The sequence below is a fragment of the Homarus americanus genome, unplaced genomic scaffold (genome assembly GCF_018991925.1).
Source record: "Homarus americanus isolate GMGI-L3 unplaced genomic scaffold, GMGI_Hamer_2.0 scaffold29478, whole genome shotgun sequence".
In the NCBI taxonomy this organism is placed as follows: domain Eukaryota; kingdom Metazoa; phylum Arthropoda; class Malacostraca; order Decapoda; family Nephropidae; genus Homarus; species Homarus americanus.
The window spans coordinates 2,137,555-2,163,681 of record NW_024747997.1 but is presented as its reverse complement, the minus strand read 5'-3'; the positions used below and the strand labels follow the sequence as shown (position 1 = coordinate 2,163,681).

The 26,127-nt window shown below is 43.7% G+C and overlaps 2 protein-coding genes across 2 annotated transcripts in view; one reads left to right on the top strand and one right to left on the bottom strand.

Moving 5' to 3' along the window:
- The window catches only part of LOC121879932 (protein groucho-like), a 75,909-nt gene extending 60,689 nt beyond the window's left edge, over positions 1-15,220 (bottom strand). The window contains exons 1-2 of the mRNA XM_042386750.1: positions 14,877-15,220; positions 5,267-5,308 (exon numbers count right to left, since the gene is read on the bottom strand). Of these exons, the coding sequence (XP_042242684.1) occupies positions 5,267-5,308; positions 14,877-14,906 (72 nt within the window). The 5' untranslated portion in view covers positions 14,907-15,220. The remainder of the gene's footprint in view (positions 1-5,266; positions 5,309-14,876) is intronic.
- A 6,965-nt stretch (positions 15,221-22,185) lies between these two features.
- Positions 22,186-25,864, top strand: LOC121879938 (oplophorus-luciferin 2-monooxygenase non-catalytic subunit-like). Its single transcript, XM_042386756.1, has 4 exons — positions 22,186-22,907; positions 23,016-23,174; positions 24,641-24,748; positions 25,039-25,864. Exons 1-4 carry the CDS (start codon positions 22,277-22,279, stop codon positions 25,173-25,175), a joined length of 1,035 nt encoding a protein of 344 aa, XP_042242690.1. The 5' UTR covers positions 22,186-22,276; the 3' UTR covers positions 25,176-25,864.
- The last annotated feature ends 263 nt before the right edge of the window (positions 25,865-26,127 follow it).

Here is a 26,127-nt window from a genome sequence, read left to right as displayed (position 1 = left end):
CACCCATCACCACCTCTACATCCATTACCACCTCTCTACACCCATTACCACCTCTCTACACACACACCCCCACCCACACACCCTCTACACCCATACCACCTCTCACACCCATAACACCCTCTCTACACCCACACACCTCTCTACACCCATTACCACCTCTCTACACCCATTACCACCTCTCTACACCCATTACCACCTCTCTACACCCATTACCACCTCTCACCCATACCACCCCCACCACTGACAAACATCAACACTCCCTATCATTAAACACAGCTCACCAGGAGGGACCTAAAGGACCCAGCCCGACCAGGGAAGGACTAGAGAGGACCCAGCTCGACCAGGAGGGACTCCAGAGGACCGGCCTGACCCAGGAGGGACTGAGAGGACTCAGCCTGACCAGGAGGGACTCAGGAGGACCAGCCTGACCAGGAGGGACCTGAGAGGACCCAGCTCGACCAGGAGGGACTCGAGAGGACCCAGCCTGACCAGGGAGGGACTCAAGAGGACAAAACTCGACCAGGGAGGGACTCAAGAGGACAAAACTCAGCCAGGGAGGGACTCAAGAGGACCCAGCTCGACCAGGGAGGACTCAGAGGACAAACTCGACCAGGAGGGACTCAAGAGGACAAAACTCGACCAGGGAGGGACTCAGAGGACAAAACTCGACCAGGGAGGGACTCAAGAGGACAAAACTCGACCAGGGAGGGACTCAAGAGGACAAAGCCTCGACCAGGGAGGGACTCCAAGAGGACAAAACTCGACCAAGGAGGGACTCAAGAGGACAAAACTCGACCAGGGAGGGACTCAGAGGACCAAGCTCGGCCAGGGAGGGACTCAAGGGACAAAACTCGACCAGGGAGGGACTCCAAGAGGACACAGCTCGGCCAGGACTCAAGAGGACAAAACTCGACCAGGGAGGACTCCAGAGGACACAGCTCGGCCAGGAGGGACTCAAGAGGACCCAGCTCGACCAGGGAGGGACTCAGGACAAAACTCGACCAGGAGGGACTCAAGAGGACCCAGCTCGACCAAGGGAAGGACTCAAGAGGACCCAGCTCGGCCAGGGAGGACTCAAGAGGACACAGCTCGGCCAGGGAGGGACTCAAGAGGACAAAACTCGACCAGGAAGGGACTCAGAGGAAAAACTCGACGGGGAGGACTCGAGGGACCCAGCTCGGCCAGGGAGGGACTCGAGAGGACAAAACTCGGCCAGGGAGGGACTCAGAGACAAACTCGACCAGGGAGGGACTCGGGGAGCCTAGCTCGGCCAGGAGGGACTCAGAGGACAGCTCGGCCAGGGAGGGACTCAGGGGACAAAACTCGACCAGGAGGGGACTCCAGAGGACCCAGCTCGACCAGAGGGACTCAGAGGACAAAACTCGGCCAGGGAGGGACTCAGGGACAAAACTCGACCAGGGAGGACTCCAGAGGACCCAGCTCGGCCAGGGAGGGACTCAGAGGACAAAACTCGACCAGGGAGGGACTCAAGAGGACAAAACTCGACCAGGAGGGACTCCGAGAGGACCCAGCTCGACCAGGAGGGACTCGAGAGGACAAACTCGACCAGGGAGGGACTCAAGAGGACAAAACTCGACCAGGGAGGGACTCAAGAGGACACAGCTTGACCAGGGAGGGCTCAGAGGACAAAACTCGACGGGAGGGACTCAAGAGGACCCAGCTCGACAGGGAGGGACTCAGAGGACCCAGCTCGACCAGGGAGGGACTCAGAGGACAAACTCGACCAGGGAGGGACTCAGGGGACAAAACTCGACCAGGGAGGGACTCCAGAGGACACAGGCTCGACCAGGGAGGGACTCCAGAGAGGACACAGCTCGACCAGGGAGGACTCAAGAGGACCCAGCTCGACCAGGGAAGGACTCAAGAGGACACAGCTCGACCAGGGAGGACTCAGAGGACCCAGCCTCGACCAGGGAGGGACTCAGAGGACACAGCTCGACCAGGGAGGGACTCAAGAGGACACAGCTCGACCAGGGAGGGACTCAAGAGGACCCAGCTCGACCAGGGAGGGACTCAAGCGGACGCCCCTACAAATGGGCCATTAACCTCGTTGAAGGGGATAGTTAGTGGCTCTCCCTTGACATATCCGACCATCACTGTATAATACTGTTGGCATTAGTTTGTATTCCCCTTCCGTATTACACACACACACACACACACACACACGCCGCGCCCTCTCTCATACACAGCTCTCTCTCTCTCTCTCTCTCTCTCTCTCTCTCTCTCTCTCTCTCTCTCTCTCTCTCATGCACACACAAAGTCGATTACGCTACGAATGGAGAGCAAGCAAACAAAGAGAGAGAGAAAGAAAAAAAAAAGTGACGGCGTTAAAAGATCAATGAAGAGAAAGGGAATATTACAAAGAGAGATCCAAGTGGCTAATCCTGTGGGAGGTGGACAGGAGATCTCTCTCTCCCTCTCTCTCTCTCCTCTCACTTCAGACCTGGATCAACTAACAGTTATTTTGAGAAACAATAGAGGGCAGAGCCTTTAAAACTTCCTTAGTGTTATTGACATATATTTAACCCTTTTTTACTTTTATGATTTAACCCTTTGATGATGATTTAACCCTTTGATGATGATTTAACCCTTTGATGATGATTTAACCCTTTGATGATGATTTAACCCTTTGATGATGATTTAACCCTTGATGATGATTTAACCTTTGACCTTGATGATTTAACCTTTTTGATGATTTAACCCTTTGATGATGATTTAACCCTTGATGATGATTTAACCAATGATGATGATTTACCTTTGATGATGATTTAACCCTTAGATGATTATTTTACCCTCTGAAGATGATTTAACCCTTTGATGATGATTTAACCCTTTGATGATGATTTAACCACTGATGATGATTTAACCCTTAGATGATTATGATTTAACCCTCGAAGATGATTCCTTGATGATGATTTAACTTGATAATTGATGATGATTTAACCCTTTGATGATGATTTAACCCTTTGATGATGATTTAACCCTTTGATGATGATTTAACCCTTTGATGATGATTTAACCCTTTGATGATGATTTAACCCTTTGATGATGATTTAACCATCGATGATGATTTAACCGATGATTTAACCCTTTGATGATGATTTAACCTTTGATGATGTTAACCCATTGATGATGATTTAACCCTTTGATGTTTAACCTTTGATGATTTAACCCTTTGATGATGATTTAACCCTTTAATGATGGTTAACCTTTGATGATGATTTAACCCTTTGATGATGATTTAACCCTTAGATGATGATTTAACCCTTAGATGATTTTAACCTGATGATGATTTAACCCTTTGATGATGATTAACCCTGAGATGATTTAACCCTTTGATGATGATTTAACCTTTGATGATGATTAACTTTGATGATGATTAACCTTTGATGATGATTTAACCCTTGATGATGATTTAACCTTTGAGATGATTTAACCTTTATATGATTTAACCTTTGATGATGATTTAACCATGATGATTACCGATGATTTAACCTGATATGATTTAACCCTTTGATATTTAACCTTTGTGATTTAACCTGATATGAAACTTTGATTATTATGATTTAACCTTTGATGATGATTTAACCCTTGATTATTATGATTATCCCTTTGAAGATGATTTAACCCTTTTTACTCTTATGATTTAACCCTTTGATAATTATCTAACCTTTGATGACTGTTTAACCCCTTTTACCATTATAATTTCACCATTTGACGACTGATTCAACCCTTTGACGACGACTTAACCCTTTAACAATGCTGGTTTAACCCTTCAAAGGGATGATTATCAAACCATTCAGGACTACAAGGTGTATTGGGCGAGGGGCCTAATTAACCAAACCTACAACCATTAACCCAGCCATCGGGCCCCAGGTAATGTATTGGACAAGGGTATACAGTATAATACATAAGGTACATGTATATATATAGGGAATTACCTGAATATTAGCAACATTAATTATTTCACCTGATAATTAAACACTTAGTGACACCTGGGGGTTGGGTTAGGTTAGGTTGGGTTGGGTTAGGTTAGGTTGGGTTGGGTTAGGTTAGGTTGGGTTGGGTTGGATTGGGTTAGGTTAGCGTTAATGTATTTAAAGCATCAGGTAAAATAAACTAGGGGTGCTAATCTTCAGTTGATCCGGAACAAAACCGAAAAACAGAAAATTAACACAATTATAATGTTAAAATAATCAAAACAATAAGAAAGAAACTAATGATAAAGAGGATATATTAACACACACACACACACACACACACACACACACACACACACACACACACACACACCCCAAGGATGAAAATATGCTGGGATACTCAAAAACAGGATTGAGTGAAGCCCATTAAACCAAGCAAAATATATAAAACCATTTAAATAAAACATATCCACAAAAAATATACAAAATACAATCAAAACTCTTCAATACATGTAGCAAAATTAAACCTAAAATAATAATAAGAAAAAGTGGCATTTCTAGCAAAGAATAACAATGGAAATAAGATAGGAATTAAAATAAAGCCGACAAAAGATAATGGGATGAAAGGTGGAGAAGCAAGAGTGATGAAGGAGACTAAAATATGAAACATGAGGAAATGCTGTGAATGCCGAGGTGAAGTGAGCAGGTAAATGTGAAGTGAGCAGGTAAATGTGAAATGAGCAGGTAAATGTGAAGTGAGCAGGTAAATGTGAAGTGAGCAGGTAAATGTGAAGTGAACAGGTAAATGTGAAGTGAGCAGGTAAATGTGAAGTGAGCAGGTAAATGTGAAGTGAGCAGGTAAATGTGAAGTGAGCAGGTAAATGTGAAGTGAGCAGGTAAATGTGAAGTGAGCAGGTAAATGTGAAGTGAGCAGGTAAATGTGAAGTGAGTAGGTAAATGTGAAGTGAGCAGGTAAATGTGAAGTGAGCAGGTAAATGTGAAGTGAGCAGGTAAATGTGAAGTGAGCAGGTAAATGTGAAGTGAGCAGGTTAATGTGAAGTGAGCAGGTAAATGTGAAGTGAGCAGGTAAATGTGAAGTGAGTAGGTAAATGTGAAGTGAGCAGGTAAATGTGAAGTGAGGAATGAGGTGGTGAGGGAGGGGGGGTGACTGACTGACTGACACACACACACACACACACACACACACACACAAACAAGTACCCCCACACACACCCACCGCCACACAGACACCCCGAGAGGAGGAAGAGGAGAGAAAAATCATTATAATTTAATCTACAGAGCAGACAACACATCCGGACACTAACTTGAACATTCGGAGGTCGGTGCATCATATGACCTGCAACACCCTGAAAATGGCAAACAATTGAATAGGAGCAAAAGTAACTAAGGTCAAAACTAACTTAACATGCCTCCCCCTTTTGACCCTTGACCCCCTGTGCCAGTCATTAGTCAAGAATCTTACAAAATATAGAGATAAACATGCTAAAACTTGCTTGGTGTGTGTGTGTGTGTGTGTGTGTGTGTGTGTGTGTGTGTGTGTGTGTTAACTGCCTCTTGGATATACTGTACCATATATAACATCAACAACAAATACACACACATACATCAGTGACAGGAAACTAAACTTAAAGTCACTAACAGAAAAAAAAAATTTGGAAAACTAAATTATTTACTGTTAATCACAACAACAATAACAATAACAATACTAATAATGATAAAAATGACGATAATAATAAAGTAGTTTTTTTGCTCGTACATAAAACAAAAACATTCAAAGCTGGACAACGACACAATGACACCCAAGCCGAGCAACAAAGACAGCCCAGACTTCTCTCACCTGTCCCTCATTAGTAGATCAATAGCTACCTGTCATTTACACCAGGTAGCATGACAGGTGTGCCGTCCTTACATCCTCACAACTATAGTAATTCTTCCCTCTATCGGTGCTGGGGGGGAGGGGGAAGCAAGTGTTGTAGGAGGGTAGGGTGATGGCAGGTGTTGAGGGAGGAGGGAAGAGACTGGTGTTGAGGGAGGGGTTGGGGGATTACAGGTGTTGATGGGGGAGGAGGGGGCTTGGGCGGATCCTTTGTGACACCGTTCTTCACACGATCATATATCTCCACGCCTGAGGGTTGGTTACCACCAGTCATTTTAACAGCCAAATAACTTCAAACTAACCTAACCCGTCAACAACCTACATACCGGCACTGATGTTGGTACTCAGTCCATCCCGTGAGTACAGTATGAGTCTAGAAGAATGTACTCGTGTGGATGCAGAGGACGTGTGTGTACAGGTGATCCTCTGTTCATATACATGGGGTAGCAAGTTAAGTTTTTACGACCCACATGATGCAAAAAAAAAACCGCCTGGACTACCGTGCAGATGCTAGAGCCAGTCCGGAAATGTGCAGATGCTAGAGCCAGTCCGGAAATGTGCAGATGCTAGAGCCAGTCCGGGAATGTGCAGATGCTAGAGCCAGTCCGGGAATGTGCAGATGCTAGAGCCAGTCCGGAAATGTGCAGATGCTAGAGCCAGTCCGGGAATTTCTCGGTACACTGTACAGTCAAGACAGGCGCCGTGAACCAGTATGACTAACAAGATCTCTCGCCCAACACTGAGGGCTCTACGACACACAATCTGACTGAAACATAGTGTAAACATCTTCATCGGTTGGTTTAATAGACAAGGAGTAGTCAGAGTAGATGCTATAGTGGTGAGGTGTTATCACAATGGTGTATTAACTGCCCCTGGACACCAATATAAACACACACACACTCTCTGCCCTGTCATGTGATTAGCTGTTATGATCACCCGAAGCACTACCTACAACACTGACCATGAGAGTGGTAGTTGGTACAGTGTAATACTGGCTGTCACCGCCCTACAGTATTTACCAGAGGCCAGTACACGGGGCGACCACTAAGAGAATGAAGTCATTACCTACACGACAAACCTTAACAACCAACAGTGATGAGGCAGCTCCAACACCACCCTACTGCTCTCTTGTTCTTGGTGGAAATCAACTGAAGGTTGACATGTAACCCACCGCCAGAAATAACGCAGGAAGTTCCCAGCACCAGTGTTAACTTAAATATAATGACCAACATGAGAGAGACGTGAACCAGTGATGACCTCGGCAGTGTTGTTATACAGGCCATCAGCAAGTCACTAGATATATCATGGCCGCCAAACAACAGGTTACTTCTTGAACTCCTATTGCCCCGACGGTTAATGGTCAGTCGTCACAGTTGAGAGGGATCCATGGTAGTGAGGATCATCCACGTACAACACCAGACCACACCTTCACCCTGATAAGAGATGGAACAGACAGACGTAGCCCTCAAGTGACTCTCCTCCCTGGGCATTTAGTTACACGGAGAGCTTCAACAAGTACTGTACTCCCTGGCCAGTGCTCAACAATATCTGGCTCAAGTGATCAAACGAGCAACATCCTGCAATATGTTTATCAAGATGACAGGACGTACTATATAGCATGACAGCGACAACATCACCATACACCGGAATGTGACCACATCAAGTGACCCAAGATCTTCAAGATGTTGGAATGTATCGAGAGCCTGAGGAGTTTGTTCCCATCTTGGGGCTGGACTCCTACCTGACAGGAAGACCAACTAAGGCTCTCACTCTGACTTGTGGCTGCAGCTGCACACAGGGCCGCGTATGATCATCAACAAGCGAGATATATATATATAGTAATACTAATAATACTATACACACAAAATATCAAGTTGACGAGAGATGTAAGAGTCCGGCCGCTGAGTGGAGGGTCACTGTGGGTGTTGATCGGTGGCCTGGTGGTAGAGGTTGACAACACACCAACAGTGACTCAGTGTATCTCTTACAGGTAAACAGTCCATCAGTAACACCCCTCCCCAACACTTCAATATACACGACCAACAACTAACATGATATATACGGTATTTAATGGTGGCAACAAGTTACCCATTGTCGGTGTGGTGGCCGCGTAGCACACAGTAAATAATGGACTCTACTATATCGAATTACTCACCCCAAAAGCTGCACTAAAATCCTGACCATCCATCACAGGTTCTGACACACCGGCGCTGGGGAATTATTATATTGTACCGTATCTTTAAATATAACTCGACACTGGGTGAGAGGCAGGATATATTGCACCGCTACTGTCACCCCACACACTGCCCTCGTCTGGGAAGGGGACACAAGGGGCGTGAGGACCAAAAGAAAGAGATGATAGGAGGAAGGGAGAAGAGAACACAACTAAAGAACAAAGACGAGTGTGTTAAGGTTACCAGAGGAGACGTGTCGCTTCCCAGTGTACTGTACCCACACGTTTAACTTTATATAAACACAAACGTTGGTTGAAATAATCGTGTTGCATGAATGAGTGAGGGAACGCCGGGGTAGGGTGCCTTCCCTGACCCCCACCGTGATCAGCTGGCAGGCAGGACAGGAAGCGATACAGCGTGTGGGCCATGTGTGGTGAGGCAGGGTTGACCCTCCTGCCCTCGCACATACCAAGCTGTCTCTCAGCCCTCCTTCTTATCACAGCTCCCCTCCCATCTCGCACCCATACCTGACTAGCCAGCCTAACAAGGTGCTTCCCTTGTCGTGGAGGCACTGGTGAGCAGCGAGTGTGTATGTCAACACGGGTGTGGCGGCCATCTGCCACGTGTCAGTCAGTGTATGAGTGGTGGCCAGGGAGGCAACACCCGCCTGGCTCCTGTTGGCTCACTTGTGGCCCTGTTGACACCCTCCCCTCACCTACACCAGTCATGTACTCGTAACAAACACAATATAACAATGAAATACACACACACACACACACACACACACACACACACACTTTTTACACAAACGAAATTCATATATATTTTTTCGTAGTTAATTTATCTCAACCAAGTAGAACCAGAGCGTATCTCTACCACACACCACGAGAGTATTATTACTGTTCTGAAGAGCTCCTGTAAAATACCCTTGCTCAACTCTGCCAACACAAACGCTCAACACAAAGCCTAGACCAAAACACAACACAAGCCCTCAACATTTCCATAACGCAACATAATGCAACACAAATCCCTAATCCTAATGTAACAAACCAGTAAGCTAACACAATACAACACAACCCCTACTGAAACACAACCTCCCACAACACATTATAAAACCCCTATCACAACGAAACACCATCACACCCCACCACAACACAACCCCCAACTACAACACAACCCCCACTACAACACAACCCCTTCCTATGACGATACAAAGGACAGGCAGTAAACAATGCCCGGCTCAAAATAATCCCCCTTCACACACACACACACACACACACACACACACAGTCCCGTTTACACCCAACCCCTATCGCTCATATATCCACCCAACCTATATTTGCATCTACCCACAACTTCAAACCCACAAGTCGCCTTTTATGCTATACAAAGGTGTAAAATCTCTCTTCTCATTTAGCCAAAGCCATCCCCTAAAATTCGGCCCACCACTTGCCTCAGGTGTGGAGCCCAAGCTTAGAACTAGCCAGGAACGTTACCACTTGACCCCCACCTCCACAGCAAGGCCACGGAAACCACTACAATAATAATTAATCAGAAGCCCCCCACAAACCACTGCAACAGGAACCTCTAAATAAACTGTATATAATTAATGCAACAACGACCAGCCAATACCCGCGAGCGAAGACCATGATAGAGTCTCTCTCTCTCTCTCTCTCTCTCTCTCTCTCTCTCTCTCTCTCTCTCTCTCTCTCACGAACAGAGTTAATTAGAAACCAATTAGTCGAAGCATTAAGGGACCGAGCGAAAGGGATATTAAAGTCGAGTGTGGGACCGAGAAGGGAGAGGGATGAAGAGGGAAGGAGAGGGGGTGGGAGAGGGAGGGAAGGAAGGAGAGAGAGGGATATAGGAAAGAGATAGAGGGGTATGGGAAGAAGAGGGAGATGGGAGGGAAGGGAAGGAGTGCGCAGACAAAAGCCTCGTCCAGGATAACGGGATGAACTCTGCTGTTGAGCTGTCCACCATTAGGCTGCAAATTAGTTCCATCAAAATTGTCCTTAGTCGTCTCTAACTATCTACCTTGTGTGTGTGTGTGTGCGGTGGTTGTTTGCTCTCAATATGCAGATGAGTGACATAAAAAAATCAACTTTCGGGCCCCAAAATTTATGCAAATGATTAGCGAGACGAACATCAACACAGTCTGACCAATGTTGTTTTTTTTTTATAGGGGCATAACTTAAGGAACACCTAAATTCACACTTACTTGGGATACTTAACACTTTACACTACTAAGCCCACATCTCCACACTAAATCCCAAAGATAAAACCTAACCTAACCAAACCCACACAACACACACACACACACACACAGGATTAAGATTACGTACATAAAAAGCCGTGTGGTGTGGATTGAATCGAGTCCACGGGAGCAAGAGGGTTAGTTCCTCAGGGCCCCATATGACGTCTGGCTGCTGGTGTTTGGCAATAAAGACTGGTGTCTGGATGAGAGGGGGAGACAAAAATCACCATGTGGATGAGTGGGGAGACAAAAATCACCAAGTGGATGAGTGGGGAGACTAAAAATCACCAAGTGCATGAGTGGGGAGACAAAAATCACCAAGTGGATGAGCAGACTAAAATCACTGAAGTGGATGAGTGAGACTAAACCACTATGTGGATGAGTGGGGAGACAAAATCACCATGTGGATGAGTGGGGAGCACAAAATCACCAAGGGATGAGTGGGGAGACAAAAATCACCAAGTGGATGAGTGGGGAGACAAAAATCACCATGTGGATGAGTGGGGAAACAAAAATCACCAAGTGGATGAGTGGGGAGACAAAAATCACCAAGTGGATGAGTGGGGAGACAAAAATCACCATGTGGATGAGTGGGGAAACAAAAATCACCAAGTGGATGAGTGGGGAGACAAAAATCACCAAGTGGATAAGTGAGACAAAAAATTACCAAGTGGTTGATGAGTGGGGAGATAAAAACCGTCAATCACCATCAATAACTCGAACTCAATGGGAAGCTTTGAAAATAGATTAGGGCAGATTATTACATAAACACGAGTGGTGATGAAGGTCAGGTTAGGGTGTAAACAGGGCTGTCTAATATGGGGTTAGGGACCGACTGTAATTTCCTTCATTATATTGTTCTTTAGGACCTACAGTTGGGTATAATGAACGGACGGACGGACAGACACACGTACACACATATACTAACAGGGTCAGAGAAGGATCAAGGCCAACAACAAGACCCACCTGTGTGTGTGTGCCCCGCCACCAGTTATATAGTTACAAGTCCCCAACCACTTAATTCCCCCCAGCTATCCCTCATACTTAAGCAATATAAAGATCGTCCTGACAAACTGTGGTTCATCAAACACCTCCATTACTGCACCCGGAGAGGTTAAGTCAGGTCAGGTCAGGTTGAGAAAATCATATTAATCTTGTGTTAATATTACTCCACAATAATCATGATTGAGACCACCTAAATATTAAACATCATAACGTTAGCTTACCCCCCAAGGTAGTGTTAGGGTGTCTAATCTTCAGATGATCCCTCGTTTCTTTGCGTCATAATGATATACAGAAAGGTTGTATTACATCAATATATTCAGCCAAGTGAACGAGTTACACTGACGGGTCATACTACGTTACACTGACGGGTCATACTACGTTACACTGACAACACTGACGGGTCATACTACGTTACACTGACAACACTGACGGGTCATACTACGCTACACTGACAACACTGACGGGTCATACTACGTTACACTGACAACACTGACGGGTCATACTACGTTACACTGACAACACTGACGGGTCATACTACATTACACTGACAACACTGACGGGTCATACTGCACACGACCTTCTAATCTTTTGTCTAGAGGAAGAGAAAATAATGACCAGGTAATAAAAACATCGTAATAAACCGTCAAACAACATTACACCTCCCGTAACCTAACCTAACCTAACCCATGAACAACAGGGAAGAAAAAAGATCTAAAGGTCAACTCAAACAACCCTTATAAAATGCAATTCAATGGCGCTATTGGCCAATCAAAGCTCAGGGTAGCATTGACCAACCAAAAACCCCCGAGGTGTTAGGTTGAGTAATAATGGGGCGGTTGTCAACTGTCCCATACTGGGCCCAGACAGCAAGCCACGCTCTCCCGGCCTGTCAACACGTGGGCCGCCACACACCGAGCAGGGAGGGAGACTGTCAGAGTGGTTGGATGGGAGGGTAAAAACGATGGCTCAGGGTAAGGGTGGGGGGGAGGGGGTGACCAGGAGGGGAGGGAGGGGGGTGACCAGGGAGGGGAGGGCAAAAGTGGCAGGTAAGAGGTAGGAATAAGGTTGGTCCCTGGTGGGGTGACCAGGAGGGCAAGGGGCTAGGGGTATAAGCAGGTCTACATACACACCTGACACACACACACACAGTCACACACCTGACACACACACACACAGTCTTAAAAAGTAATTAGCAATAACCAGACTATCAACACCCCAACAGGTAGCTAGCAAGAGCCTGAGTGTTGACAACTGGCCTCAAGTCAACAACACTGGCCCACACCAACACCTCCCTGACGTTAACGAACCATAAAATAAAATAATCCCAACTCAACAAAGGATTAAAATGAAGCAAAACCTAAACTAACACAACAAAAAGAAAAGTAAATAAAACGAATATTATCAGAAACATCACGAGTTTTGATTTACTGATAAATATAACTAATAAAGTTAAACCCTAATAACCGAACAGTCTTATAACGCTATCAACAACAGTATCAGCCCCCGAGGATAACCATCTGACACGTGATAACAAAAGAGTATCGGTAGAGAGAGAGAGAGAGAGAGAGAGAGAGAGAGAGAGAGAGAGAGAGAGAGAGAGAGAGAGAGAGAGAGCTTCAACAACATGTAAGACAAATCTGAAGAATCCAACAAGTATGAACTGAGACACAAACATCAGGTCACTCACTCACTCTCTCTGGCTAGGTTAGGTTAGGTTAGGTTACACAGGGAAATCAACTTTACCCATCACGAGGACTAAGACTGTCAGTTAAACTAAGATCTTCTAATATATAAAAATAACTAAAACAACAACATCTTGCTCCCCAGGATTCAATGACAGGCTTACAGTACACTACACTACACTTCCCAAACATCCAGCCAGGAATGCCGCTCCATAATCGAAAGCGACTCGATGGTCTGGCAGGGGAGAGGGGCATTGAAAGTCGAGAAGAAGATTAGGGGGCTGGAAGGAGTGTGTGTGGAGGGGAGGGGAGGGAAGACCAGGGTGGGAGGCAGGCAAGGAGAGGGGTGGGGGGGCTGGGAGGGAGGGAGGGGAGGCCGGACATCAATTAGCAACACCCATTACTGAACAAGTGGCCCGCGGAGGTTGGGTCTGGAGGAGGCGCCCTGGGGAGACGGAGGGAGGGTGAGAGAGAGGGGGGGGGATGATCCGTGGATAGTAACCCTGGGGACGGTAATGGATGGGGGCGTGGAGCACCATCCTAGAGCTGGAGGAAGGATGGTATACGACACAGCCGAAGGAGATAATACAACTACATGAACACAGGAGACGGTGTCCTTCATCGGTAATTTATTTATGTACAATGAACTCACAAGCACCCGGGCAGCAGCCTCGTGCGTGTCACTGCTCCGGGGATACACCCATACCTTTTGTTAAGATCACCAGGTATCACCAAGTTGCAAATCCAGGTACAACAACGCCGCCTCCCCCTCCCTCCCTCCCTCCCCCCACAGCCCCTGCCAAAACCACGTGGCCTGACGCAGGTGGGTGGCCGGGGTTGGATGTGGCAAGGGGTGCGTTTAAACGACGCGTGAATAGCTTAGGAATGAAGTAACAGCGTGGAAACGATGAAAAGGGGAAGGTTGAGATGATAACGATAAATCAGACAACCTCCCCAAGCTTATTATCATATTAAATAGCAAGAGACCTAAACACGGCCAGCCACCACCCCAGACCTTTGTCGCTAACTACACTCGTGTCGACCAAGAGAAATAATAAACAATTATTAACTTGATTACGGAATACACTTATGTTCTAAGTAGTGGGACAGCAGACAGAGGCAGCGGTGTTACAGTCCCACTAGTGTGTGGAGGTGACCTCACTACAGGGGGGGGAGGTGAGGTCAACAGGGCCCCAAGGGACGGTCACAGGTCAGGTCATTCTCTACCCTAGGTCACACCACCACCTACATTATTTCCGAGTCAACCTGAGAACTTTAACACGACAATGTCACTGCCACACACAACAGCTCTATAGTCACCTAAGAACTACTGTACTGTACTAGTTTAATACAAGGTGTGTACTGTATAGGCAACAGCAGTTATCTCCACGTGTTAACACCAGGACAACTACTAACATGTCCAGCCGTGTCCGTGGGGGCCCCCAGACACCCCTCATAGTAATGCTAAAAGTCCACATTATGTAACCATATGATAGGTCAGCTAATAATGTTATCCAGCAGTCACCCCCCCCAAACATAAAGCCCCAGCGTGGTGAGAAGAGACAAGAGATGGTGACTGGAGTAGTTACAGTGTAGTAGTGATGATGGTGTTGGCGGGCTGCCGGCTGGAGCCCTACTGAAGGAGTCACACCCGGACCATCCACACACCTCCTTAAACCACTCTACAACCTAACAACACAATTAATACCTCAACAAATCACTACTTCCTACGAATCTACACTAACAGTTTACACATAATAACAACAGAAAAATACATAAGATACATAAGGGAGAATAAATATGGTAATAAAAGACAAACTGGCCACCGCTGTCTACCAGAGAGAACGGGAGAGTGATGGATCAAGCCGGGTACACCTTCACTCTTTTGCCTCTAAAACAATAAACATCAATGATACATACTGCTCCGGGAGGTCTAGGTGCTGGATACATGTCTGATGTGTAGACTGGTGACCTCGTGCCGTTATAAAACAGCTGTGGTAGAGTGGTACATCCTCCAAGAAGCTAACACCACAACACAAGCTCCCCCTCACACCGAGCTGCCTCCACCACCACACCACACACCTTTACACACTATTTCCACAAACACTAAGCATTCTAAGCTTTTTTTAACTCACTACAGATCTTTACCTGATTATCCACTTTCTATATATTATTTTTGTATTAAATTCACTTCCATATATCTAGTAAATATGAAGAAATAGTGATAGGAGCGACACAGACCATTGTTCAACTCAGAGCTTCAAATCCTGTAATGGCGTTCTGCATCCACCACAATAAGGCGCTAGTATTGGCCTGTTTGTTAGCCAATCACCGCGCGGTATTGCTCTAAGCCCCGCCCACCAAAAACAAAATAGCGTCGACTCCACGTGGATTGCTGGCCGCTCTTAGTGTATTGATTACTGTACTTTTAGATACTATGTTAAGATATCTTAGAGTAAGTAGATGTGGAGAGGTAAGATCGTTAACACCTCATATAACTAATGAGAACTTATTTGATGTAACAGAATGACAATATCCAACACATAAACGCAAGAATAATAGATAAACAGAAGTAAAAGACAAGTAACATGAAGTTGTCTGTGCCCAAGCCTGACAAGCACCCCGACATGTCAAGTGTAAACACAACTTGAGAAGAAAGCAACGTGTTTATGTTCATGTTTGTCTGTTTAGCGTTAAAAGATAAATCTAAATATACCGTCCAATTTAACAGGGTCACGTCCTTTGTAGAAAATAATATCACAAAAATAGGTAGTCTTCTCTTATCACCCCTTTCTCCCTCCCTCTCACCCCCCTACCCCCTCCCTCTCCCACTCACCCCTCCTCTCACCCCCTCCTCCCTCTCACCCCCTCCTCCTCTCTCACCACCCCTTCCTCTCACCTCCTCCCCTCACCTCCTCCTCTCACCTCACCCTTCCTCCTCTCACCCCCCCACCTCCTCTCACCCCTTCCCCCTACCAACTTGAACATGGAAGATAATTTATTCCGTGATCTTGGTAGACATCCCATTAGCCCTGTAACTAACTGTCTCCTCGCTCACTGCCTCACTAACCGTGTAAAGTGAGATACTAACCAACAACATAACTACGACACCCTAATAAAAGTGAAGCCAGATTCTTTTTTGTGTATTCTAACAAACTGTAACATTGAGACCACTGTAAGTTACTGTAGCGTATCAGTACAGTTGTGTTTTATATATTACACACATTCACAATTAAACATTAAACTTATGACGCTACTTAAAACACTTTTTGTTACTTATTCACTTAGGTAATAATTAAGCTACTTAAGCACTAAAGAGATTTGCTTATTTATTTACTTAAGCAACGTTACTTAATGCCGGCAATTATTGAATTATTTACTACAATGTTTTGATTCGTATGTGCGTGTGTGTGTGTGCGTGTGACTGTTTATGCTTGTGTACGGTGAGCGTATATATAAACATGTATGAACGTATGTATGTAATTTGTAAGTAAGTACAGTATAAACGTAAATATACATATGTGAGTATATATGAATAGGTGTGTGTGTGTGTGTGTGTGTGTGTGTGTATTTGTGTGTGTGTGTGTGTGTGTGGATCATTTATTACGGCTCATGTTCAGGGCGGCAGGTAAATACGGGGTTATGGATTACTAGCGGCCCCGGTAAATAGAACTTATTATTCCTGTTACCATTGTTCCTGTCTCTCTGTCTCTCTGTCTCTCTATCTCTCTCTCTTATCCACCACACAGAGATTAATCTACTCTTCTCACTCAATTCCCCCCCCACACACACACACGTACACACACACACACACGCACACGTACACACACAAACACTAGATTACATGAATTTTATAAAACGAATAATATTAAGTGACGATGATGGTAACAATAATAACAACAATCATAATAACAACGATAATAACTGTAATGATAAAACTACAACACAAAGATATCAACATTTTCATGACCCGGAAATATGAGGCTTAAAAAATATATCCCCCCCAAAGGATAATTTAATTCACTATACAATAATTTAGGGGAGGTGGAAGGGGGGGATGAGGAGAGGGAAATGGAGGGAGGAAAACGGTGGGGGTGGGGGTGAGAGGGGGAGAAAATTTTACATAACCCGGAATTACAAAGTTTAAATAACTCAAATGGGGAATCCAGTCTAGTCGACAACAAATTTGGAAGGAGGGGAATTTAGGTTGGGATGCTCGCTGAGTCACCAATAACACAGGTGTTTGCAGGTGTCACGGCTTCAAAACACCTGTTAATTGAGTAAACAAAGGTTGGTGTGGGGTGGGCGGTAGAGACAGGGAGACAGAGAAATCCACAAAACTTGTTAATTAAGTAAACAAAGGTTGACGGGGAGACAGACAGACAGAGAAACAGACAGACAACAGCTCTTAATCGAGTCAACACAGAGAGGAACCAAGCACTGGTTGGGTTGGCAACAGTGCCTCGCTGGTGTCACTCTCGACCACTGCCACATGTGAGAGAGAGAGAGGGGCATACAGACAGACAGATAGACAGAAAGAATGAGAGACAGGCTGACAGATAAAGAAATAAGAAAGAGAGAGAGAGAGAGATAATGTTAAATTTCTCCAGCATATTATAAACAGTTCATGTATATTGTAAAAAACTTATATTTATTGAAAAACTCTGTAAATTGATCTGATATATTAACTACCGTGTAAACTTATTTTATTTACAAGGTAGAAAATAATTTACAGATAATTAAAATTTACTTTAATACGTAAGTCAATGTTAATTACTTACAATTACTTACAATACACTTGGCACTTCTACTACTACTACTACTACTACTACTACTACTACTACTAAAATAATAATAATAATAATAACAAAAATTTAAATTAAAACAGCAACAACAACAATAAACACAACACTAAAAATAACAATAACAACAATAATAACAATAACAACAACAATAACAACAATAACAATAACAACAACAATAACAACAATAACAATAACAACAATAACAATAACAACAACAACAATAACAACAACAATAACAACAACAATAACAACAACAATAACAACAATAACAATAACAACAATAACAACAACAATAACAACAACAATAACAACAATAACAATAACAACAACAATAACAACAACAATAACAACAATAACAACAACAATAACAACAACAATAACAACAATAACAACAATAACAACAACAATAACAACAACAACAATAACAACAACACGAAGATTCAACACCATAATAATAAAAATAATAACAATAACATAACTCTTTTAAAAAACCTATAACAAGTTACATATAATTAGTACACCAATTATACGCTGTTTCCCGACCAGATGATTACTAATTACAAACGATTCAACTGCCCAATTAACTCCACCTGACTTAACTACTGGAGTGACTGCTTTGTTTAGGACGCAGTTCAAATGGGTGCCATGGCCTAATTGACCCCCAGTGTAATTTAATGGCACTGCTGGTTAGGTTAGGTCAGGTCAGGTTAGTTTAAGTTAGGTTAAGTAAGGTCAGGTCAGTTTAAGTTAGGTTAAGTAAGGTCAGGTCAGTTTAAGTTAGGTTAAGTTAGGTCAGGTCAGTTTAAGTTAGGTTAGGTTAGCAAGTCAAATTTCATTTCAATCTAAGGGAATTAACCACCGTGTTATACTCACAATATTTCCCCACTAAGTCCCCACAATATACTAAGTCCCCACAATATTTTAAGTCCCCACAATATTCTTAGTCCCCACAATATTCTTAGTCCCCACAATATTCTTAGTCCCCACAATATATTAAGTCCTCACAATATACTAAGGTCTTGCGGCTAGTCTCACAGGTAAAACATTCAGGTGTGTCTCATTAACTCTTGGGTCATAAATGGCTTACCTGAAGATTAGACACTACTGTTTAATTTACCTGAAGCTTTACTACATCTAACATTAACCTAAGCTTATGAACCTTAAGCTAACTTTGTTTAATCTAAGCTTAAACCAACCTTAACCTAACCTAGCTTATACTAAACTAACCTTACCCTAATCTAACCTAACTTATACTAACCTAACCTCCCCCCCCCCCTCTTAGAGTTATGGTTTGTTAATCTTCTGGTAAAATAATTAAGGGTGTCTAATCTTCAAGTGATCCTCAGAATACTTCACAAAAATATTTCACACACCTCTGAGTTTTAAGTCAGTTCAGATTTACAGTATACCACCGATTTTGGCCTCTTTCACCGATTTCCTTAACTATTTGACCTTTTTTCCTCGTATAAAATTCATCTTCGCTACAAAAGAAAATAAAACAATATCATTTTTACCCAAGAGTCTCATGGCAGAACTGAAGCCACATTGTCTGCCATCTTGACGTACCAGTAGGTTTAAGTGAAAGAATTTAACACGTAAATACATCTCACTCTCGTTTTGGTAGCAGGGGATGGGGTGGGGGGAGTGGGTAGGGGATGTGGGAGGGGTAGGTGGTGAGGGAGGGGAGGTGGGGGAAGAGGGGGGGAAGGGATCGGAAGGTGAAAATTATCAAAAGAACATTTGAGACTTTGGGACCGTGACCTCTGGTGCACCGCCGGGATAATAGCGGTAATTATAGCACTAACTTGCCCTCATAAAAGTTGCAGGCATGAAGATCGGTAATAGCATAAACAGCAGTGTTGATAAAAGTGTATTGCGGGGTCATGTAGCTGTCAGATGATCGTGGCGATAATGGGGATGTGGGGAGGAGGAGGAGGAGGGGTTAAGTTACCCTTCCTCAACCTACCTCCCTCGACCTACCGTCTTTCTGTCTATAGTAGTGACGACCTCCTTAACCTCCCTCTTACTGTGTGTGTGTGGCGAGGTGGCGAGGTGGTGGTGGTCGTGGGTGTTCTACTGCTGGAGGTGAATATTATTTTACTTACTCCAACAATCATTCTCCAACACTTACTCCTCCAACAACCAATAAATAACTCACCTACTCCACCACCACCAGAAGAATACCAACGCCATCTATTTATTTATCTTTTATACACCTCAACTAACAACCTCTAAACAGCAAATCATAAGAGATGGTTAATGCATTGATTTTTGAAGATGACGTCATGAGAGAGAGAGAGAGAGAGAGAGAGAGAGAGAGAGAGAGAAGGAATTGGCTGTTTACAGGATTATTGTCCAAGTTGCAAAATTCCTCCTATAGATGACGCCACCTTCCAATGTTACCAAAATAATATACTCGATACGACTTTCTGTTATATATTGTTCTATCCTTTTGTATATTAACTGACGACACACTTATTCATTATTCAAGTTATGCTCACTAAGGTATCATGAAGCACGGATGCAATAAATATACTTGTTCACACAGAGGCTGCTAGACCTACGGAACAGTCTACCAGCCCAATCTGTGGAAACAAGAACAATTCTGGGTTTTAAAATACTGTAACCCTTAATAAAACTATCAAGAACAATGGAAGGATCCTACACAGACCATTGTCCTTCCCTGAATCCCTCGACATGACAACCTTTAACTGGGGTGGCGAGTATGTAGGTAAATAACTAAGTCTACCCGTAATTATATCGTTTTCTCTGTACAGATCAATTCATCGTTCTCTGTGATACATTTTGTGGTAACTAAACTAAATACTGATGACCACACGTAGTCTATTCGATTGGAAATAACCCAGGGGCGGATCCAGGAATATCAAAAGGGGGGTTCAAGAAGTTTTATGTGGGGGGAACATGGTGAGCAAAGGCGAGCCAACCCAGCTGGGGGGTTTTGGGGGGGTGATGTAAGCCTCACAGGTTTTCTTTTTTAATCTGGCCAATATTATGGGCATTTTGAAGTCATTTTGAAGCCATGTGCACTTGATATTAGGAGATATTCTGAGGTAAATAGTATTTACTTTTTACTATACAAAATATATGAGTACAATACTGCATTAAAGAGAAAGTATTGGAATTTTCAGATGAAAAGGCAAGGTCCCCCTGAATCCGCCCTTGTAACTAACAAACTTGGAAAGTTTTTACAGTGGATTTAGTCGCTAAATAAATAAAACTATTATCATTAATATAAATAATCATATAAAATTAATATTACACTTATCACAAAGAGAAAATAATTGACTTTAAGAGTTCTATGATATAACAAAAATTCAATTTTACATTAACACGGAACCAGTCTACTACAGCCGGACCCTCGGGAGTTTGTGCAGGTGTGAAATGGTGAACTAATGTTAAGTTAGGTTGATATTGACCGAGCAGCTTGTACTAACTCCAAATAACTTTTAATAGATAGATTTATGTTATTTGAACAAGGATCAGGTGAGAAATATTGAATTAATTTTTATTTTACCTTGAATTTAGTTAAGAATTAGATTACGTTAAGTTAGGTTAGGTTCCCGTTGCTTGTACTATTATATTGAGTTACGTTACTTAAACAATAGTTAGGTCAAGAATATTAAGAATCAGGTTATGTTATGTTGGCATTAGTGTAGGTTAAAATACATTAATGTTGTATATTTTTTTCCACAAGAGTTTATGTAAGTTGTAGTACATTCACCGTTCTTACTTCATCTATTGAACACTCTAACGCAACCTAGGGGATTAAGTTGCGTTAGTTAAGGTAAGGTTAGATTAGATTAAAGTTGAGATAGGGCAAGTTAGGTTAGGTTAGGTTAGTTTATTTAATGATCAGGTGAAATAAAGCTGGGGTGATATATGTCACTCAGTGGTTGACAGACACACGTACAGTACCAAGCTATGGGAGTTACTGAACGTCCCTACGGATATGTGGAAGTTATCAATACTAAGCCTTCAGGACACCAGCAGGAAGCAGAGTAACTGGCACTTCAACTATAAAATCAAGTATTCCTTTCCAGCTGAGGGTTAGTATGGCGTGGGGACGAACAAACGACTCTTATTACGAGAGGCGAGAGCTGTATCCACTCCCCCACTGTACTACAGGGAAATTGTTCTTAAGGTAAATCAAAATCACTTTAGCAAAGGGACGTGAGTGTGAGGTGTGGGAGTGATGATGTTGCTAGGGGCCACTGCTTAGATATTTCCCATACTAAAACCTGGGATGGTGAGACACTACAGCTGATGACCACCTGTGTGCCCTCGGTCCTTCCCACACACCCTCACCACACCTGACCTGTGAGTGGCGAGGGAGTTTCATCTTGGGTAAAAATCGTTGTGTGGAAGAAGTTGATTGGTCAGTGAGTTACGTGTATAACCCTCGGGTGTTCCCTTGGTGACTCGGCTGTACAATACACAGTATATCTGGTGTGTCTCAGTTCGTCGGCTGCGAGTACCACCACCAGAAGGGTCGTCATGTGTGCTCGTCTTCTACTCACTCTCTTCCTGGCCGTGTCCTGCCATGGCAACAAGTTAAGCCTTCATGACAGAGTTGCCACAGAGGTTGCCTGTCCAAATGCCGAAGATATCTCACCCTGTACTTGTATGTTGTATGACAATGAATACATCGACGTTGACTGTTCTCTTGTAAAAGATGAAGAAGAGCTCAGACACGTGTTCGAGGCCAGCTTCCCCACCACAGCGATCCGTACATTCTTCATGTACCACAACCAAAACGTGCAACAACTACGTAATGGAGTATTTGGGGACGCGACCTTCGTGAACCTCGTCATGGAAAACAACGCGCTGGAGATGGTAGAGGAGGAGGTGTTCACGAAGAGCCTCGATGTCTCAATCCACAGCAGCTTCAAGAGAAACAAACTCAGTGATATACCCCTCGACACCTTGCCCTTGTACACCTCCCTGGAATATATCGACCTGTCCGAAAATTTGCTGGCAGGGAGCCCGGCGCTGTCGTCTCCCACCATAAGACATTTAGACCTCCACGGTAATGCCCTGGGTGACCTCCCTGTCGACACCCTTATCGGCATCCCTAAGCTGACGCACTTCTTCGCTTCCAACTTAGAGCTGACGGATATCCACCCAGGTAAACTTCCCCTTTCCCCCCCAGCTTGATTACCGCCCCTGACACACACACACACTGCCAACATAATCCTTGATGGAGATGTTGAGTGACTTGGTCTTACTCTTACAGGGTTGTTCGAGGGGTTGGTGGACCTGCAGGAGGTGAGTCTCCACCACAACAACGTGTGGATGATAGAGGCAGACACCTTCTCCACCTCCGGCCACAACCTGCAGTACGTCGACCTACACCACAACTCCATCACCACCGTCGCTGCCAATGCCTTCCCTGGTCAGTTGTACACTTTAGCACATCTGAAACATCCCTCGACGTGTATGCTATCATCTGAAACATCCCTCGACGTGTATGCTATCATCTGAAACATCCCTCGACGTGTATGCTATCATCTGAAACATCCCTCGACGTGTATGCTATCATCTGAAACATCCCTCGACGTGTATGCTATCATCTACACATAACCGTATCCTTGGCTTTGTTTACTGTGACTTAGACTTGCAGACATTGAAAGGGAAATGTCACAGCGGATCTGATTAAGAAGATGCTGGAGTACTGTACTGTATACATGCCTCAAGGGACAGTAAACACAAGCCTTAATGGGACTTTGTAAACACCTGTCAAAATTTAACTGGTGTCTGAGAAGGTAGACCGACATAGAGTATGCGGATTACGATACACCCAAGCATACCATCACTCTGTTAGCGTAGTGGGTGTAGACACTGCTGTTAGTTGGTTACAAACATCAGTACATAAACCCACAAGACTTTTCTCTTAAACGACGGGAAGAAATACGGTTCCTGATTTCGTTTCACTACGCTGGTGGTGGTGGTGGCGGCGGGAGTAGGGTGAAGTGTGGCTTATCTGAGTAACGCCATTACAACCTGTCGTCAACATACACCATGTAATCATATTTGGTATATATATATTCATAACCACAACCCCTAGAGCTTTGTGATTTTTGGTGTTGTGGTGTATTGAGAGAGACACGCATGAGGGTGTAGTCAAACAGATGTGATTTAAATAAGGAGTCGCGTGGGCCTGGCGTCACATATCACCCCGCATAGTTTGAGATGACGTATATATATATATATATATATAGCTCTGGCTCCCCCGGTGTAGTGGTCAGAGTGTTGGTGAGGCAACTGAGTTTTTTTTTTACATGCCTGAGGTGATATGATTAATCTACCGGTACTGACTCAAAACCGCTGATCATTAATCATTTACAAATTGTCACGTCAACAAAGATATGAAGTAGCCACAGTTTCCCCCCAAAAGACAAAATCCGACTCGAGTTGATACTCCGAATTATAACTGTTGTGAAATAGAATAAATTATCTAGCAAACTATTAACAAGATAAAAACTTCAATAGTCACTGAAAGGTGGTATAGGTAAGGGTCAACGCCTCGCTATACAGAACTTACGATAACACTGATAAGACTGAATAAAGTTCATTCACCCAAAGATAACCGATGATAACTTGCATCTTCACAGTGAACAAGACTCATACAGGATAACAAAATAATAGACACGTAAATATTAATGATGGGAGAAAATAATCCTGTTACTACACTGCTTTAACTTCTTCTCCACTTCCTCCTGACACAAAAACAACAACATTGGCTCCACACTGATGGATATTTGTGTTAAGAGGAGTATTTTATATGAACCTAGTTATTCTCTTTTACTCACATTTACCTATTTGTACCTTTTATGCTTGATTTTTTCTATGGAACAACAGACATGGACAAGGGAAGCAGCGTTGACCTCGGCAGCAACAACATAACCTTAGTGGAGGAAGGAGTATGGCGACCCTTGTTGGAGGGCCATGTGAGGGTCTTCCTTCAGGGTGAGTTACAAGTACTCTTATGTGTCGCTTTGAGTGGTGATGGTGATGCTATAGTCGGTGGTATTATGACGTGACGATTAGACAACCTCAGCTTATTTCACTTGATTATACACCTTGCAGCTAACCTACCTAATTCTCCAAGATGTAACGTTAGGGTGTTTAAATAATCATGTGAAGGAAGCTGTGAGGTCTATACAGTGTGTCGTGGTGTTGTGTGTTGTACCGCTGCGTCAGTGTTATATGTTGTAGTACTATTTGTGCAGCAAGTAACAGTATTGTGTATGCCGCAGGTAACCCCCTGGAGTGCGGCTGCGACCTGGCCTGGGTGGTGCGGAACAGTACATTACTAGAACAGCTGCCTCACGCCTATTGCAACGACGGTACACCTCTCGACTTCCTCAAACCTGAAGACTTCGACCAATGTTAACCTTCAGTAGGAGCCAGAGAAATACAAAAGGGGGAAACACACCTGCTTACAGTACACCATACAAGAAATACTCAACCCGCTGGTGCATGGAACTAACCCTACCAGCGGAACACATATGATGCTGCCCTGATTTGTCGAACCCATCTTCCCAATTCTTCCTTGTATGGACTTTCCAACTTATTAGACAACATATAAAGTTAAAACACATTTATAATTTATGCTATGATTAACTATCCACACTATACACTCCAGTGAAGCGTAACTTTAAACCTCAATCACAGTAGTTGATCCAGGGTACTCAGAGCTTCCCTGGAGTTCTGCTAAAACGTGTGCCTCTCCTTAACACTGGTTTACGTCTCTGTTGGTGTAGTTTGTGTTTAGTGACATTTAACTTTCTTCCAAGAATTGACACTCTCTCTTTCTATACTGAGGCAATGCTTTAAGTGACACAGTACTTTAAGAAGTGACGCAGAGTTTCAAGAAGTGACAGAAGTTTAATTTAAAAATTAATACTTTACGTATCTTTAAGAACTAAACCTCTACTTTCCATTAAAAAGATTACACCAAAACTGCATGAGTGTACGTATTAGTGGTAACATAACTCTAATCATCAATAGTATTTTTGATTAATTGCCCCTTACTGTATTTGTCACCTGAACTGATGTGCAATTAATAAAATAAAATATGTATCGCTGTATTTCTCTTCCTTAAGAATTGTATTGACACGTAGTTAAGGCCACGATCCCCACGTTACCAACACAGGGAATTAGATTATTAGATGAACAGCATTTCGATCTTAAATCAGCTCGTTACCAAAGATACTGTTGGTCCTCTAAAAGACAAAAACAAAGTGGCTCTGGAAGATAATAAACATGGAGCAGATGCCCTAAATGATAACTGTGTACAAGGATTCAGTACATAATAATTTCTTTGAATTGGTGTTCTCACGCCC

Bases quoted from the DNA above. Each gene is read 5' to 3' on its own strand.
- LOC121879938 (XM_042386756.1), top strand. From the start codon at position 22,277: ATGTGTGCTCGTCTTCTACTCACTCTCTTCCTGGCCGTGTCCTGCCAT. The intron at 23,175-24,640 runs GTCAGTTGTACA...ATGGAACAACAG, and splicing joins CGCTGCCAATGCCTTCCCTG to ACATGGACAAGGGAAGCAGC. The intron at 24,749-25,038 runs GTGAGTTACAAG...TGTATGCCGCAG, and splicing joins TGTGAGGGTCTTCCTTCAGG to GTAACCCCCTGGAGTGCGGC.